This window comes from Mauremys mutica, chromosome 5 (genome assembly GCF_020497125.1).
Source record: "Mauremys mutica isolate MM-2020 ecotype Southern chromosome 5, ASM2049712v1, whole genome shotgun sequence".
Classification (NCBI taxonomy): Eukaryota; Metazoa; Chordata; order Testudines; family Geoemydidae; genus Mauremys; species Mauremys mutica.
In genome coordinates, this window is record NC_059076.1 from 100539082 (window position 1) to 100558298 (window position 19217).

The 19217-nt window shown below is 39.1% G+C and overlaps 2 protein-coding genes across 3 annotated transcripts in view; one reads left to right on the plus strand and one right to left on the minus strand.

Annotated features, from left to right (window-relative positions):
- KLB (klotho beta) overlaps positions 1-8358 on the minus strand; it is a 64635-nt gene extending 56277 nt beyond the window's left edge. The window contains exons 1-2 of the mRNA XM_045017771.1: positions 8302-8358; positions 652-831 (exon numbers count right to left, since the gene is read on the minus strand). The gene's annotated coding sequence lies outside the window, so the exon portion shown is untranslated. The remainder of the gene's footprint in view (positions 1-651; positions 832-8301) is intronic.
- The window catches only part of RFC1 (replication factor C subunit 1), a 62029-nt gene that overhangs the window by 1653 nt on the left and 41159 nt on the right, over positions 1-19217 (plus strand). The window contains exons 1-4 of one of the 2 annotated variants that reach the window (XM_045017768.1): positions 8389-8517; positions 9374-9502; positions 11470-11545; positions 13765-13881. In XM_045017768.1, the coding sequence (XP_044873703.1) occupies positions 8467-8517; positions 9374-9502; positions 11470-11545; positions 13765-13881 (373 nt within the window). In that variant the 5' untranslated portion in view covers positions 8389-8466. Of the gene's footprint in view, positions 1-8388; positions 8518-9373; positions 9503-11469; positions 11546-13764; positions 13882-19217 lie in introns of those variants that run through there. The other variant, XM_045017769.1, reaches the window with a different exon arrangement.

Sequence of the window (19217 nt, forward strand, 5' to 3'; positions counted from 1 at the left end):
GTTTCAAACTGAGCTCTGCTCTCTTCACAATGAAATTTGCAAGTGTATACTACTTCCCAGGGAAGACTGCTACTAGACTTGTACAGGACTAGAATTAGATATGAAGAGGTCCAAAAGGTGCATTTTAAATGGCTATTTCCAGCTTTAGTTACTTAATGTTTGCAGTGAGAAGACACAAACACAAAATAGCTGTGTTTTCTGTCCTTTTATTTTAACACCTTGGTATAGGAATTGGAACTGGATATAGAATATCAGGTATCCTTCCTTCATAGTTCTGTGAAAATTACTTTTGTGCTTCTCATCTATTTCAGTTTACTCCAGACAAATGTTATATACTTCATCGATTTAATTTTACTACTGATTGCACAGAAGAAAAGTAACATGCATGAGGCAGTTGGCCCATGAGAGGCAGAGCTTATCCTGTTTCAGCTGCTTGAAGGGAACAAACTATTGAGAGCAAGGCAAGAAGAAAACTTCATGGAAATTCTTCCATGAGAGAAAACAGTATTTAAAATAAGGGAAGGGAATCCAATTACTAAGGCCTTGTCTACAATGAGAGTTTGTCATGTGTGTTCAATCACTGTTGCAAGCCCCTCCTGGCAAATAGGCAAACTGCTATAAACTGGAGTTTAGCCCTGGCTTGAAACCTACCTCGGTACAAGTCAGTGTTTGTTAGCTTGTCCTTAGGGTTTGCTCTGGGACAGCCATATTGGTGAATGTAACTGGGGCTTATTCCTTATGACTTTTTCGGAAAAAGAGATTGGCAAGCTTCCTCTAGGCAAATGAGGAATCACACTTGACTGTTGCCTGTTGGATGGCAGTAGCCTCCACCTATAAGCACAGGAAAAATCCAACATTTAAGCAGTGTTGGTGCTGCTGATGTTATATATCCATCAGAGGGCAAGAGACACTTTAAAATGTTCGTTTCAGACAGCATTTCAAGAAGTTAGCATGCATATAATGCCAGGTTTTTTCATATACCAATATTTAAAATATACAGTCTGACATTTAGAAAAGTATGGTCAGTCAGAACATTTCCTTTTTAGGTTGGTATCCTAACTAAAAAGGAAGGAAGTGGTCCATTTTAGGATTAAATTAGAACTAATAAGTAGTTCAGTCGTTTGGACTGAAGATATGGACCAGTCAGACAGTTGTTTTGCTCTGGTTTTACCTGGGTTATGTCTACTTTAACAACATTCTATTTGTATAAGAATACTGGTATACTATACCAGCAAAGCACTCAGAATTGCATCCACACTCTATCTGGAAGCTGTGCTTGGTCTTGGTGTAGTAAAACCAGTGCTCAGAAGCAAAACAAGCTATACCAGCAAAACTGCATATTTATTGGTATAATATGGGCTACGCTAGGGGCTTCTGCTGAAAAAGCTATGATAGTCAGGGATCACACCTCTTTATGCTCCTTACATAGCTATACTGACATAAGTCTCGTATAGACCAGGCCTATAGATTTTTTTTTTTTAGTGTTTTTCCCAGATATATATATGGCATGAAGTAAGTTCCATTTTGCTTCTCCTATTTTTAGCTTCATATAATGCAAGAATAGTTTCATCCGTACACCTGTTACAGTCCAGTAGCTTCTAACAAGATTATATTTCTCCTCTGGGAAAAAATGGGATGTCTGAAGAAGAATTTGAAGGCTAATATAGCAATGCTGAAGATGGTAAACAGAGGACACTTGAAGGATATATACAGTCTTTTAGTTTAGTCGCTTTAAGGTAAAGTAAGCACTCAAATCTAAGCCTTTATTCAGAAAGTGGTTTCGTGTGGATTATATGCTATTATCTTGAAGCTTTGGCAATTTGCTGAGAAACTAATTTTAAACAATTGAAGAAAGCTACTTCTGCCTTGATATGGGGATCAAAGGATGATTTGCAGCAAGAGAATGGAACATTGTGTTAACAAAGGGAGACAAATTTTGAAGTTAAAAACCTCTACAGATAACTGCGTTATGGTCACAAGGTTATTATCAAAAGACAAGTCATAGTGTTTGCATGAACAGTGCTTGATGGATAAATAGAAGATGCTTGTTTGAGTTCACCAGCAATGGAAACAAGAACGCTTACCCAGCCATTAAAGACAAATAATTCATTGTCTCTTGTCTGTTAAAAATCATTAGTCTCACTGAGCCAGACCTGTATAATAAAGAAAGCACCAATGGATTGCAGTTTAGGTGTTTTGTAGACTTTGCTTTGGGCACTCCTCTAATAGTGTCACCACATTACTCATCAGTCTAAGATACTGTGGTTATTTTTGGTAGATACTGTCACAGATCCACAAGGTCCGGTGTACGCCGCAGCCTGTAACCAGTTCTTTGGGAGTGACTTCTTCAGTGTGTCAGGCCCCAAGGACCCACACTGTTCTAGAGGGGCTGGCCTGTGGCCCGAGACTGGGCCGGGGTGGGCAAACTACAACCTGCGGGCCAGATTCAGCCCGTGGGATTACCACCCCTGGAACTCCGCACCACTCCTGAAAGTGGCCGGCACCACGTCCCTGTGACCCCCTGGGGAAGGTGGTGGGAGGGCGGGGACAGAGGGCTCCACATGTTGCCCTTGTCTGCAGGCACCACCCTCTACAGCTTCCATTGGCCAGGAACGGGGAACCGCAGCCAGTGGGAGCTTCGGGGGAGGTACCTGCAGGTGAGGGCAATGTGCAGAATGCTCTGCTCCCCCTCCCCCAGGGGCTGCAGGGATGTGGTGCTGGCGGCTTCCGGGGGCAGCGTGGGGCCAGAGCAGGCAGGCTGGCAGGGAGCCTGCCCTGGTCCCGGTGTGCGCCGCTGCCACCCCAGAGCCACTCCAGGTAAGCAGCGCCGGGCCAGAGCCTGCACCCTGAACCCCTCCAGCACCCCAACCCCCTGACCTGAGCCCTCTGCTGCACCTCACATCCCTCCTGCACCCCATCCCCCTGCCCTGAGCCCCCTCATACATCCCGCACCCCTCCTCTGCCCCAACCCCTTGCCTTGAGCCCCTTCCTGCACACCACACCCCCTCCCATGCCCTGCACTCCCTCCTGCACCGCAACCCCTTGCCCCAGCCCTACATTCACGGCCCTGCATGCAATTTCCCCACCCAGATGTGGCCCTTGGGCCAAAAAGTTTGCCCACCCCTGAACTGGGCCTTTGGGCATCAGCAATCTGTCTCTCTGTGGCACCTGGCAGCAAATCCTGCTAAACCAGCCCCCTGTGGAAGGCTTGTACTGTACTTCATCATGCAGTGCTCTCACTGCAGAAACATCAGGCAGCCTTTTCAAAACAGGGTAACAATTAATTTATTAGTCACCTAGCATACAGAATCAAAGTCCTTGGGTTAGCACAGAGATTAGTTCTACATGGGGATAAAAATATCCATGTCTGAACCAGATCAGTTGGCTCAGGGGCTAAAAATTGCTGTGTAGACATTTGAGCTTGAGCCCAAGCCTGAACATCTACATAGCAGTTTTTAGCCCTGCAAGCCCAACTTGGATGACAATAAAAACAATGAGGAGTGTGGTGGCACCTTAAAGACTAACAGATTTATTTGGGCATAAGCTTTCATGGGCAAAAACCTCAATTCAGAAGCATGGAGTGAAAGTTACAGATGCACGCATTATATGACGACAAACGAAGAGAAGGGAGTACCTCACAAGGGGGAACCAGTGGTTTTTTACCCACGAAAGCTTATGCCCAAATAAATGTTAGTCTTTAAGGTGCCACTGGACTCCTTGTTGTTTTTTGTGGATACAGACTAACACAGCCACCCGCTGATACTTGACTCATAGACTTTAAAGTCAGAAGGGACCATTATGATCATCTAGTCTGACCTCCTGCACAATGCAGGCTACAGAATCTCACCCACCCACTCCTGTAACAAACCCCTAACCTATGTCTGAGTTATTGAAGTCCTCAAATAATGGTTTAAAGACCTCGAGGTGCAGAGAATTCTCCAGCAAGTGACCCGTGCCCCACACTGCAGAGGAAGGAGAAAAACCTCCAGGGCCTCTTCCTGACCCCAACCATGGCAGTCAGCTAAATCCTGAGCACGTGGTCAAGACTCACCAGCCAGCACTCAGGAAAGAATTCTCTGTAGAAACTCTGTAGAAAGAAAACTCAGATCCCACCCCATCTAACATCCCATCACAGGCCATTGGGTATATTTATCGCTAATAATCAAAGATCAATTAATTGCCAAAATTAGGCTATCCCATCAGACCATCCCCTCCATAAACTTATCAAGCTTAGTCTTAGGCTGGGGGGAGGGATAGCTCAGTGGTTTGAGCATTGGCCTGCTAAACCTAGGGTTGTGAGTTCAATCCTTGAGGAGGCCACTTAGGGATCTGAGGCAAAAATTGGTCCTGCTAGTGAAAGCAGAGGGCTGGACTCAATGACCTTTCAAGGTCCCTTCCAGTTCTAGGAGATTGGTATATCTCCAATTACCTTTTTTTTTTTTAAGAAACCAGATATGTCTGTTGACCCCACTACTCCCCTTGGAAGGCTGTTTCAGAACTTCACTCCTCTAATGGTTAGAAACCTTCATCTAATTTCAAGTCTAAACTTCCTAGTGTCCAGTTTATATCCATTTGTTCTTGTGACCACATTGGTACTGAGCTTAAATAATTCCTCTCCCTCCCTGATATTTATCCCTCGATATATTTATAAAGAGCAATCATATCTCCCCTTAGCCATCTTTTGGTTAGGCTAAACAAGCCAAGCTCTTTGAGTCTCCTTTCATATGACAGGTTTTCCATTCCTCAGATCATCCTAGTAGCCCTTCTCTGTACCTGTTCCAGTTTGAATTCATCCTTCTTAAACATGAGAGACTAGAACTGTACACAGTATTCCAGATGAGGTCTCACCAGTGCCTTGTATAACGGTACTAACACCTCCTTATCTTTACTGGAACTACCTCGCCTGATGCATCCCAAGACCGCATTAGCTTTTTTAATGGCCACATCACATCAGTGGCTCAGTCATCCTGTGATCAACCAATACTCTGAGGTCCTTCTCCTCCTCTGTTACTTCCAACTGATGTGTCCCCAATTTATAACCAATATTCTTGTTATTAATCCCTAAATGCATGACCTTGCACTTTTCACTATTAAATTTCACCCTACTACTATTAGTCCAGTTTACAAAGTCATCCAGATCTTCCTGTAGGATATCCCAGTCCTTCTCTGTATTAGCAATACCTCCCAACTTTGTGTCATCTGCAAACTTTATTAGCACATTCCCACTTTTTGTGCCAAGGTCAGTAATAACAAGATTAAACAAGATTGGTCCTAAAACCAATCCCTGGTGAACTCCACTAGTAACCTCCCTCCAGCCTGACAGTTCACCTTTCAGTACAACCCATTGTAGTCTCCCCTTTAACCAGTTCCTTATCCACTTTTCAGTTTTCATATTGATCCCCACCTTTTTCAATTTAGCTATTACTTCCCCAGGTGGAACCGTATCAAATGCCTTACTGAAATCGAGCTAAACCATGGGGCTTTTATTCCTGTGTATATGTACCCAGGGAGGAGAAAGTTCAAGTTATAGTCCCTCCTGGCTAAGCCAGTGCAAGTGCCATCCAAGCTGTCATGAACTCCAGCTTGGTTCCTGTCTTTCTCTCCCTTTAACAGTTCCAGGAGAGGGAAAAGCCAGCTTCTTCTAGAAGCCCACTCTTTATCCTTTGCTGGTGACCTCTCGGTCCTTTGTTCTCCAGGCAGGACCATGACTGAGTTCGCAACCCACTTGCTGGAGCTTCCCACTTTTGAGCATTGATCTTTCAGTCAGTTGGCCTTGCATTATTTCTCTGGACCCTCTGTTGATCTAGTCACTTTCAACCAGTTCCTTGACAACCATTCATTCCACCTAGACAGCAAGGTGACAGGCACATCTGTCTCCTACACCATTCCAGGAGCAGTATTAATCCTTCTGCTCCTGTTGGGTGGCAATGTGAAGTACAGAGGAAACTGAGGCACACATAGGCATTAAAGATATTACAAAAAATTCCCACTCTGTCACAGATGTCTTGTATTTAAGGTGCATATTGGTGCAGTTTACATGATAAAAGGAAAGTGGTAGATTTTACAACAAACATTAAACACTTAAAGGAAGTTTATAGGAGAATCAGTAACTCATTTTGAGACAAAATATGTCTTAACTCAAACTAAACATACCATAATATTGTTTGTTTAAAACAGCACATAGTATTTAAAATAAAATACAGGAGTTCAGTGATGGTGGGAGTTTTCTGTAAAGACAAGCAGTTTGCTTTGCAATCCATGAGAGCTGGTGAACCAGAATATGAAAGTTATTTCATGGTTTGGGTTTTACAGCCCTGAATGAACCAGGGAACTTACGGTAATTTAAAAAGGGAAGAACCTGGGGCAAACAAGTTACTTTCAAACAATTTCTTAATTAAGTTTCTATTTCAAAGAATGGGAGATAGTAACATCCTTGACATTCTGGCCCTAGACAGAACTTAGGAAGTGAGTGTTTATTGAATACCTGTAAAATTTACATGGAAACACAAATGTCAGTTTAAACCCAACTCTTAGATTTGTTCTTCTGTGGAAATGCTTTTTTTGGTTGAAACACTACCATTTGCTCAAGTCAAGGTAGAAAATTGAAATAAAAAACCAATACAGCATCTTGGAAGAGAATCTCTTTATAACTAGCACCCTGATATATTTCCTGGAGATTAAAACGAGTAAGGTTAAATAATTTTGGAAATTACATACAGACTTCGTTATTAAAACTGAAAGTGAAGTCTACCTTTTTATTATCAATTGTGATTACTTTTTGCACTTTAGCATGGCCAACAAATACAGATTAGTCAGAGTCATTGTCTGGTTTTCATGCACACTGGCTGTAATTATGTTTGGGTTGAAAATGCTGGACAAGAATGTGTTTAAATCTCAACTAAACTTTTCACTGAAGTATAAACAGCTGTGAAAACCTTACATTTTCATAAAACCTTCACATTCTACAATGTTCTTAAACAAATTTATATGTCCCTTTAATAAGAGATTGGGTTAATAAGTCCCCAGGAAGTGTAATTCCTCTGTATATTTAGCTAAAGAAACTATAAAGACAGAAAACCATATATGGTCACCTAGTTCATCCCAACAACATTTCTAGTGCAAAGTGATTTCTGTTGTGTGTACATATTGAATATTTGCACAGCTGAAACAAGTAGTCCATGCATATTTCTCTTTATTATCCATTTTAGAAAAAGTTACAGCAGAAACTTGTGATTACAGCATTAACAGTTACTTATTTGCAAGGGATACTAAAGCTTAAAGACTTGGCTAAACAAAAAAGTCACTTATGTTTACATACACGTATCTTGAGTGTTGTAGGTTTATAACTAATATTTGATGTATGCAGAATATGTAGAGCAATTCATATTTATGACAAATGTGTCAGCAGCACAAAAGGAACTAAGGTCTTAGGTACATTAACAAGTCATTAGTTTAAATTTAAGTCATGGTGGAATAGTCAAAGGGATACAACTAACTTAAAAATTACCTCTATCACACCTATGAGGACTGTTACTGAAAAGTGAAAATGAAACAGCTTTCCTCCTAATTAGTTTACTTAGTAGTAGTAGTGAATATATAAGGGTTGAACCCAAAAGCCCCAGACAGGATTGTAATCAGTTTTTTTCTGCCTGGGTGGAGTTTTCACACATCAACAGGTAAGAGAAAAGTATCATTGTGAAGACTATAAAAATTGGGAATGGTGATTCAGAGGCATATGCAGCACTTGAAACTACTTCAGTCATTGTTTGAGGTTGACAGTGTCCCTTTAAATTTTAGAACTATCCTTTTACAGTCAAAATTCATAACTTGTAAAGTACTGGTATTACTCTAGTGACAGAATACCTGCAAAACAGCTGAGTAACACAAATATAATAGTACTAATTATTTAGGTCTCAAGCCTTTAAGGCCCTTGTGTAAATAGAATGCCATTTATTTCAACCCCAAAACATCTACTTACAGGGTCAACGCCTTAGGTGTAAATTAAATATAGCAAATCCAAGTTTTCATTAAAGTGAACTGTCTAAAACAAGAAGACAGCTCAAAACTTGACAATAAATAAGTCTCAGGTTTTATCAGGGAAAAAAATGCTAATTCTTGTTTAATAAATCACATGTTCTGTTTGGCCTTCTAAATCTAACTCAGAAAGGAGCCTGAGTAGTATACTTTCACATCAAGCTTATCTAGAGTAAGGCATTGACAAAGGCACTTTCTCAGTAGCTCTACAAACTTGTGTAAATATGCAGAAATAATATTAAAATTCAAAGAACTAGTATTACTCACAGTTTATGAGAAAATTCTGCAGGTCTTGGTATTCCTGGGAAATTACTTAGCTGAAATCTCTAGGGAGTAAATCAGAAAGTAGTGTTACCTGGGTAGAATATAGTCACAAGCCACACCCTCTGTCTTCTATAAATTCAGACCAAATGATTATGTGCTGCTCCTATAATGGTTGCCATTAAAATGGCTGCTATCCCTGGAGACAATGACTGTAAACAGGTATAACATGATTCCCTTTTTAAGTAAATAGTCTTAAATATTAAGGGTTCTTAATAGATGTCGGGTCTGTGTTTGTGGGTATGCTGTATGCTTATACAAGAGCCTCATAAAGTTCAAACTTTTGTAGGTAGAAAGCTCTTTTTGTTCTTGTATTAGTGGTAGGAGATGCCATAAATATGTTACCCTTTTGATCTCTGTAGGTTGATTAACATTGCTTGAACTTGGAAAAAATGATAAGACCTACTAGCTGGAGAACTATACCAAACACTTTGCAGATGCTAGAGCCCTGGTGAAATGACCCATCTTCCCCAGATTCTGAAAAGATGGAGGGTGCTGGGATTCAATATCCTGTAGCTACCTGTGGGCTTTGCTGAGGAGTTTCATCTGTGTTAGGGTCTGCCCCACAGTAGGTTATTCATTTGATCTATAAAAGACTCTTTGACGTTTTGGCTATCCTTGTCAGAGTTTACTGAATATTTTTGGAGCTAATTGCAACTGTTTGTTATACTTTATCCCATCAGTAATGTGAATGTGTTGTGGTTTGCAATAGGATGGCTAGCAGAGATATTCAACTAGGGGAAAAGTGGGCTCTTGGAATGATCTGTAGTGGAAAGGAAAGCTGCTGCCATATGTGCCGCCACTGAGCAAAGATTGTTATGCATCTGTAAGACCTGTATTGACTAGATATGAGTACATTCATCTCTACAGGTTTTAAGCAACACTTCTAGATCAGTGAATGGTCGAAGAGTTGTTGAGAGAGTAATTTTGCTTTTTTAAAAATAATCTCGCTCTTTTGTTGAGTGAAAGGTCAAATTATTGTGTGTTGCCTTTTTAAATCCCTCTCCCCCTTTATTAGGATATCAGAAAATTCTTTGGGGTTGTACCTACTGGCAAGAAACATGAATGTGAGAGAGTGAAAAAGATAGAGAAAACCAAAAATGGGGAAGAGTCTTCAGATGGGAAGAAGAAAACAAAGGATATCAAGGTCAGTTTGCTCAGCTGCAGGCTGTTCTGGGCTTTGTGTTCTTGGTTTAAATGTTATTTTCAATGGTTTCTCATCAGCTATTTAAAAAATGTTTGAGTCATTTCTCTATAGTCAAAACCAAAATAAATTCTAATTGGCCTTTGCAGAGTCAGGGAGACATTTCCAACTAATATTATACCAGAACCAAAAATCTCACCTGCATATTTAATATGGCACTATGGAATGTATTCTGTAGTGACATTGCCCTCCACTGTGGTCAGCATTCCTGCTTCCTGGAGAACATTTAACTTGGGTCCTATGTCTCATGGGTGGCAATGAGAAGTGGAAAAAGAGAAATATGTTTCCTAAACCAAGTTTGGCTAGCAAAACCAAGCAAACACAGTTCTCAAATCCAGCATAGAAAATAGTGCTGAGATTGGAGTTAGCCTAGCAGAAGTCGCTTTTATTTCTGCATCCCAATCTTCTTGTAACTTTTTTTTTTCTTGTATGATAAATAAATTGTTAGTTTTCCATATGCTTGGAAGGGGGGAAAAGATTGTGATACTGTCATGGAAACAATTCTATGAAATATTTAAAGCAAATCTAGCTAAGGTCCTGATCATGTAAGGAGCTCTGCCAAGGCAAACCCTAATTTATTTAGATTTATAAACATGCTAGAAAGGGCATGCATTTACGTGCCCAGGCACCTTTGACATAACTTAAATTGCTGTCCATAGGATGTATTTTTAAAATAAGCTGCCATATTTGACCTTATGAACTATTCTTGCCTTTACACTTAAATTACCTCCATTGTCTAATGCTTTGGGGAGAAAAGATTAGCACTGTAATTCAGGGCACTGCCCACGTGGAGCTCATTGTAGGCTCAGAGTCAAAATATGTAATGAGATATATTTAAAATTAGGGTAATTAATGTGAGTGGAAAGATTTGAGTTCAAAAGGATATAACAAAGTGGGGCGGTTCAGAGACAGGTGACAAAAATGATTAGAGCCCTGGAAAGATTTCTGAATTAGGAGAGACTGAAAGATTATCACTGTTAGCTCAAAGAAGTGACAGATGAGAGGGAAGATAGGGTACAAAATAATAAATGGTATAGAGAAGGTGAATTTGGTATATCTCTTTATCCTCACTTGTAACACAAGAACAAGGAGCTGTTCAATGTAATTGAAAGGCAACAATTTAAAAATAGAATTTCCTTATCAATTTTATACAACCCATACTTGAGTTGTGGAACTGAAGGCATAATTAAGGTAAAATGCTTAGTAGATTTCAGAATAGAGTTGAACATTGTATGAACCTTTCCTGTGGATAATAGGAAATGTTAGATAAGACTTCTTTAAAAAAAAATAAAAATAAAAAAGTTGTTATAACCCTTAATGCTTCAGGTCAGAAGGCAACCACCAATTTGACTGGGTCAGGAAGAAAGCTCCCATATGGGCAGATGATTGTACAGTTGTAAAAAATGCCATAACAGACATTTAAGTGTGTGGTATTGGCCAGTATCAGACACGACACTGGACTAGATGGGATCACTGGTCTGTCTGTTATGGCAGTTTATGTTAAAAGAGAGGGAGCAAACAAATCATGTTTTAACTAGTACATTCTTTACATTTCTGATTAGATTAGTTGTCAAAATTCCACAAAGCTGTTTAAAATTTCAGAGGTATTTGAGGATGGTGTCTGATTATTTTAATTGTTTTGTTTCAGTTGCAGTCTGTGTACTTTTTGATTTTTTTTCAAACTGTTATCTTTGTGGAATATAATGAACTTTGCCTGTCCTTGTTGCGTTCCTATTTTATAGCCACTTAACTGAAAGCTTATAGTTTAAGTTCTTAAATTTATTTTTACGCATGGACATTACCATGTTTCTCCTAAAAATTAATACTACAACTTCTAGTTAATGAACTGTAGGTGTAGAAAGAAAGCAAGAAAGAACTTGATAGTGGAAATAATGGACTTTTACTACTAGGTGAAGAATTCATCTAATGAAGATGATTCCAAACGAAAGCAGACAAACAAGAAAAAAAGGATAATCTATGATTCAGGTAAAATTTGTTACCGCTTTAGAATGCTGCTTTGTGTCTTTTGCGGTACTGCCAGTTAAAATGGAGGGGTAGCAGGTAATTGTTACCCCTCAATGCAACGCATTAAAAAAACCCAACCTCTTGGAGGTTTGTGCTCAAGAAGATGTCTTGCATCTGAAGAAGTGGGTATTCACCCACGAAAGCTCATGCTGCAAAACGTCTGTTAGTCTATAAGGTGCCACAGGATTCTTTGCTGCTTTTAAAGAAGAAATAAGAGCATCTTGTGTTTAAAATGCTTTTGGCTCTCACTGCTGAAAGTGATTCATTGCTTGGTGGTTATCACTATGAACAGTTACATTTTCTGTTGTCACTCCTCAGTATCACAAAATGCAGCATTGCATCTCTAGCAACATCTAAAAATTCTAACCCATATATGTATGCAAAATAATTTTCACTAGACCTTAGTCAACAATTTGAAAAACCCAGATTTGGAGTTTAGATTAGAACTAGTTTACTCAGTATCTTTAAATGCCAGCTATAAAGAATGATTTCTGTTTTAAAGGTCTTGACAGATTTTTTTTTTTTTTTTTTTTGGTGGCAATTTTAAGGCCTTCAATTCTGAGATCTGATCTGTCTGCTCTGTATGAGGCACAGGAGTCTGCTGATGTGGAAAAACATTCTACATTTCAGAATATGAAAAAAAAAGTAAAATTTAATTTAAGACTGCTCAACCAATTCTAATGAATATTCTCCAGAAGATACAATTTAAAATAGTTTCTAAAAAAGTTTTATATATCAGGTTTTTTTTTTTTTTAAGTTTAAAATTTTTTGAAGCTTTCTGGTTTCTCCCTTTGTTACTGTCATTTCTTCCCCCTCTGGATGCTGAAGCCTCCTAGAGTTATCATGAAATTGAAAAAAAGATTACAGGCTTTCCTACAGCTTGTGTCTTCCATTGCAGGCTGTTTGATTTTTGTGTGTGTGTGTGTGCTGGTTCAGCAGTACAAGGTTGCTCTAATTTTAAGACAAAAACAATGGGATGCGCTAAACCTGCAGAACGCACAAATAAATAAGCCTACCAGAATGTTGTCATTGAATACTGAAAATACATCAAACTGAGGAGAAATTGTATATTAAGCTAGTCCTTATACCCTTGGGGAGCCTTAAAGGAAATATTTCAAAATTAATGTTTGGTGCTACACATAGTATATGCAAACCAGCTGCCACCTGTAATATATTATTAATTTGCTGAGTGCCTGCAGTGTGCCTGGAGCATTAGATCTCCTATTCCATTAGGGTGAAGAAAAATGAAGTACTGCTCCAAATGCTTTAAAAGACTAGCAGGCTTTTCAATCACTGAGATGATTGACCATTTCATTCTTAGAGAAATGTAGAGGTGCTAGTTTTGTGCGTGTTTAAAAAACTAAATACTTGTTCTGGTAGTGTGTCCCCTTGAACCACGCACGTCATGCTGTAAGAAGTAACCATCTATTAAATATGCTGGGTTCCCTCTGCTTTTTTCAGTCCTTTTGCAATTGCTTAATAAGCATCTGGCTCAGTATGCAAATAGGCATACATTGTGAAGCGCACAGATCCACAGTGACCAGACAGGGAGACAAGTGTCTGTTACCCCCTACCTGAAAGGAACCTTTCTGAGACATGTTACCTCCTGGTTATCTGCCTTAAGAACATAATCTGTATAGACACACAGCTCCTTAAATATTATTTGTTCATACATTTTTGCAATGATTATGATGATTAGTGGACTACTGGCTCTAAGTAGAGACCTCACGTGCCATTCTTTAGTGAGTTATTCGATCCAGCAGATCCCTGTAAAATCCTGTGCACCCTCTCTGCATTCTGTCAGTTGGCACGAAAAAGTCCCTGGGTCACAGACTGGAGTTTAATTTTCAGGCTCCAGCTCAGCCCACTGCAGAAGCAACATGCTTAGTTCCTGGGATGGGTAATAAGGAATGCTTCTTGTTGTTGAACAAAAGTTCTTCTGGGTGATTGATGGCTTCTTAAGGAAGTCCCATTTAGTCTTTGTCCTAGTCGAAAGATGGTGGCCATGACACAGGTCTCTTAAATTAGAACAGTACAGCTTCATTTTTCTCTGTATTCTGGGCTTCCGCAGAGTACCTTTCTCCCCCAGGTGGATGTTTTTATAACTGATGTGTTGAACTGTTATTTAAAGACTGTATGTATGTGGAGGAAAATAATACTTATCCTGCGGTCAAATACAGATTCAGAAGACGAGGCACAGTCAGTAAAGAAATCTAAGAAGCCACCAGAGAGAAAACCATCCTCTTCAAAACCCGATAAAGTTCTTAAGCAGGATCCTGTTTATGTTTCAGAGACAGGTAATGTGTGAAACACATGATATATTCAGCTGTTATGGGAGGGTTGTTTTTTCTAAATAGTTAAACATAAAAGACACAATATTCAAGGAGGAGTGCTTTTTGTAAAAGGGAAAGGTAAGCTTTAGAAATGTCATTGCGAGGCTAGCGAAGTCTTCAGCAGGCTAAAAGTTATGGGATGATGAGTGATCATTGAGGCTGTTAAGGTCCTCTTCTACCTTTGGTGTTGGAGATGGTGGTCAGTCTTGCTTGGGTTCTGGTCAGGCATATACCATCTCTCCTTGTTTCCATTGGTTTAGTCAGGAATGTCATCTCAAGAATTGGCATATGCGCTCTCTTCAGTTTCCTCAAGTGATGTGTTTATAGTCCTTGGGGTCAAGGATAACTTCCAAACACTTAAGCTCTTCATGAGCGCACTCTTTTTCAAATGAGCTAAGTTTTCAGAGAGCTATCTGAGTTTTCAGAGAGAGCTTTTCATTTGGTATCTGACTAGCCAGTCTTCTCTCCTGCAATTGGTTACTTCATTAAAGTTAGTGGCAAAACTTCTTTGTTTTCAGTCTTTACCTCCTTGATTCTGACTTTCAAACTCTTAAAAAACCGAAATATATTGTCAAAGTATTAATCCATCTGCTATCAGACTATTAGGAAGATTGATATTAGGAAAGCTGATAACAGTAAAATTCTTTTGTACTCTGCTACTTTTATAGTAGTACTTCTTTAAAAATACTATCCATGCAATCTCAGTCCTGTATCTCAGCTTCCTAAATTCTTAAATTTTTTGTCCTGAAGAGCAGAAGTGGTGAGTAGGAGTCAGTTGCCTTCCCTGAACTTAAGCACTGACTTCAGATTTTGCAGTCAATTCCGTAGTCTTTAGAAAGAGTTATGCGCATGGATGATCTTTGTTGTTTAGTTCTAAATTTTCTAAGGTTATTCTGTTTTTCTAAATTTGATAGTAACTTTTACCTGTCAGTCACAGAATTTGAATCTGTATGTGTGCGTGCTTTGGTGAATTATATTTATGGTTGGAGTTAAGGCTGCATGCTGGTTGTTCAGAATATATATCTGTTTGTAGATAATGATGTATGAGAGAGTATCTTGTTCGTTGTTGGTGTTGGTATTATTTTTTTCCATGTTGCCATTGTTCTGATTGCACTCGTGGGATATCCCTGAGCTACTTGTTTTCCAGGAGTAAGAATCCTGCCTAGATGGTACCTTTTAGAGGAGGCAGATCTGCTTACCTTATCCTCTGTTTCTACATAGAACAACACATCTTGCAGAATTCCTACTAACTCATCCTTTCCTTTCAGAGTTTGGAGGGGAACTTTGAGATAGTGACTTGTCTTTAAACTTCTGTGGGCTTTTTGTTCTACTGTTTGAGGCATTAAGTTTTCAGTTTTGTTTTCTGATTAGCTTATTTTTCTTTGTGGAACATTTGCCTCCTGCTAAAACCAGGATCTAACTGCAAGGTTCTAATGGCAGTGGCTAATCTTGGGTGGCATTTAACTACTGTTAGGGATGGTGACTCCTGTTTTGGTCTGCTACCTCTTCCCTTATGGGTCAAACAACCTTAAGAACTTGAAGAGTTCTCTCTATTCGTAGAGAGATGAGACCCAGGAATGTGAATGCTGCAAGATTATTTATGAAATAGAACAATAAGGTAATCTTGGCAGTTGAGGATATGAAACTTGTAGCAGATTCCTTTATAAGTGTAGTATAATAATTGCTGCTTCTTAAAAGTATTAAAACTGTAGCTCCTAACTGTCAATCTGCTTGCATGTGATTATTAAGTAATGTAGTTAAATGACATCAGTTGTTGTCTGTCTCTACTGAAAATGTAGCATAGGTAATCTTTTAGCCATCGTCAGTAATCAGAAATGGAATATATCTGTATAAATACAGCTATTGTATGCTCTGTCATATCTTTCCCATAGGGGTTAAAGTAGAAGGATATTAGAATGAATTCATAAATATGCATGACATTTATAGAGTAGGACCTCAGAGTTATGAACACTAGAATTATGAACTGACCAGACAACCCATACCTCGTTTGCAACTGGAAGTACACAATCAGGCAGCAGTAGAGACACTCTCCTCCCCCCCCCCCCTCAAAAAAAAAAAAAAAGCAAATACAGTATAGTACTGTTACATATAAACTACTTAAATGCTGCTTTCCCTTTTTTTTCCCCCTCTGAATAGCAAAGTTTCAAAGCTGTGTTAAGGCAATGTTAAGTTGTAATCTTTTGAAAGAACAATTATAATATTTTGTTCAGAGTTATGAACAACCTCCATCCCCGAGGTGCTCGTAACTCTGAGGTTCTACTGTATGTACTGTCTCATATTTATATTACACAGTTAAGGCTGTTTACAGGTGGCAAAGCTTGAGAAGTTGTCACAGTAGAGGCAAGTGAATCAATCATGTTCTTTTGACATCAGTATCTTATAACTGCACTGGCACTTTCTCACATCTTAAGTACAGTCACTTTCTATACAACCTGCCCTCAAACCTATCCTCTTATTTCCAGAGGTCAGACAACCAATTTAACTCCCTTTGACATCAGTGAGTGAAAATCTTTCCATTGATTTTCAGCAGCAGTTGGATCAGCCCTGTAAGCTGGTTAAGGTAGTGCTAGATACACATCAAACCTTTTAATGCATGGATGTGGGCAATTAAAACTGTGAAAGTCTCTTGCCAGTGTTTGCAAAGCATGCTGTAGAGAAGATCTTGATGTATACACAAGAACACAATCACGTTAGAAAGCAAGTACAAGAGTGAGAGTTTACCCATCCCTCTCGAATGGCACTACCTTTTCAACAAGATGCAGCTGAATACTCTTAAAACAACTAGAAATTTGGCTCAACTGATATGATTTCACTGTATTGAAATAATTTCTGCTATCAAGTAAGAATTTTAATTGATGGAGCTTCTAAAAGATCCAGACAGTTGGATTATTGTTGAAAGACTTGGGTTTGCGTGTAGAAGTCTAAAACAAAAGATTTTTTTTTAAATTAATACCTGCTAAATTAATGTCCTGTTGAAAGTGTAAACTGTCAGTGTTACACAAAGTAAAATACCTATTAGATTAATATATTTTTAAGATGCCAATCTATAATAGGTTTAATAAAACACTTGCATGTTCATAGCACATATAACACTACCTGTATTTTGTTTTATATTTCTGGTAATTTAATTGTGATGTGTGTTATTTCTGATAAGCAGAATGTTGCTTTTGGACAATATACTTCTTCAATCAAAAAACCCAAAAAACAAAATGCACATTTCCAGCTGAGGTTACAATGGTTATACTCCCTTTTTTTTTTTAAAATGGGGGGGAAAAATGATTTTCAACTTCTTTTTTAAAGTTAAAACAAGAACTGATATGGGAAAAAAATGGCACAAGACAAAGCATTCAATAGCAGAAGCACTTGACAATAGTGTAATTGCAAATACTCTAAAATTTAAGGAGCGTATTTATTTCATTTGATTCCAGCAGAAGCAGATAGGATTAATTTATTGAAATATAAAAAAACCCTTTTGTAAATAACGTCACGGTTCAAATTCAATACACTGAACTATCTAAAGTGGAAGTACAGTATGTTAAGTGTTTCGATTTGTTCACTTGCTAGTGTACGTCAGCTTTCTTGTATTTGAACCTGTGCATGGTGGTTGGTTAATGTTCCCTACTGTAAAACCGAAAAGTACCCAACTTGAACCACTTATTATTTTGCCATGCATATCTCTTTACCAAACTGTTCTTTAATAAAAAAAAAAAAAAAAAAAAGGCTTTTTGCTGCATAAATTTTGTTATGCAGTTAAAGTTTAGGAAAACTACATGTTCACAGATATTTGAGGCCCGAAAGTGACCAGTTATGGTCATTGTAATCTGACTGCCTGCACAGCAAAAGTCATAGAATTTCATCCTGTAATTCTTGTATTAGGTTCATAACTTCTGGTTAAGTTATCTTTTAGGAAGACCTCCAGTCCGCAGTGTCTCTTAACCATTTCGGCAATTTATTAATTACCCTCGCTGTTAAAAATTGTGCCTTATCCCCAGGCTGAATTTATCTAGCTTTAGCTTCCAGGCACTGGATCTTGTTATGCTTTTGCTTTATAGTTTTAAGAGCTTACTACCATCAGAAACTTCTCCCCATGGAGGTACTTAAAGATCATGATCAAATCCCCTTCTAAGTAAACCAAATAGTGTTTCTTATTGTAGGCATCTTTTTCAGACCTCAGCTCATTCTTGCAGCTCTTTTCTGACCTCTTTCCCATTTTTTTAAGTGTGGACACAGAACTGAATGAATACAGAATTCCACTAATGGTCTCAGTGCCATATACCAGGGGTGGCCAAACTTACTGACCGTCCAAACCACATATAACAATCTTCAGAAGTTCGCGAGCTGGGGCACACCTGCTGGAGCTTGGGTCTTCCCCACTCCTGCTGAACCCCCAAGCGCTGGCAGGTGCACCCCATTCCTCCCCCTCTGCTGGGCAGAAGCCCCCTACCCTGCTGCAAGGCAGAGGTCCTGAGCTCCCGCTCCCCAGTCTGGTAGGTGGAGAATGGCGGGGAGGAATGGGGCTGGGGGAGGGGCCTCCACGAGCCGCACTTTAACATTAAAAGAGCCTCATGTGCCTTGTGAACCACAGTTTGGCCACCCCTGCCATATATGGAGGTACTACTGCCTTCCTACTCCTAATCCAGTATTCCATACGTACAAGGATCACATTATCTCTCCTAGCCACAGCATCATGCTAGGAGCTCCTGTTCAGCTGATTATCCCCAAATCCTTTTCAGAGTCAGTTTCACGAATGTAGTCCTATATTCTGTAACTGTAACCTGCATTCTTTGTTCCTAAATTCATGACCTGTCATTTAGCTGTATTAAAACTCATTGTTCAAATGAGCCCAGTTACTAAGCTATCCATATATGAAACTGTATATCACTGACTTGTCTTAACTTTATTTACCCTTTAACAATTTTTGTCATCTGCAAAGTTTACCAGAATGATTTTAGATTCCCCCCCCCCGCCCCCCGATTTATAAAGATATTGGATGGCTTTAATTCAAGAACAGATACCTAATCAGATTCTTCGGAGAGCAGGTGGAAATAGTGCATTTTTAGATTTGTTATGTAACGAGGTGGTGTGATCAAGCTTTTCTGCATCTGACACAGTAGGAACATTGGTCAAGGTTAATAGTGAAATCCCTGAAAACTGCAGCTCAAGGTTACTCTTATCTAGTGAGTTCTAGGTACACGCAGAGTAAGGTTGACTTAAGCTCTGACTAAAGCAATTTCTTTATACAAGGGTTAACATTTCATTTCATATTTTTTTGCTAGTAT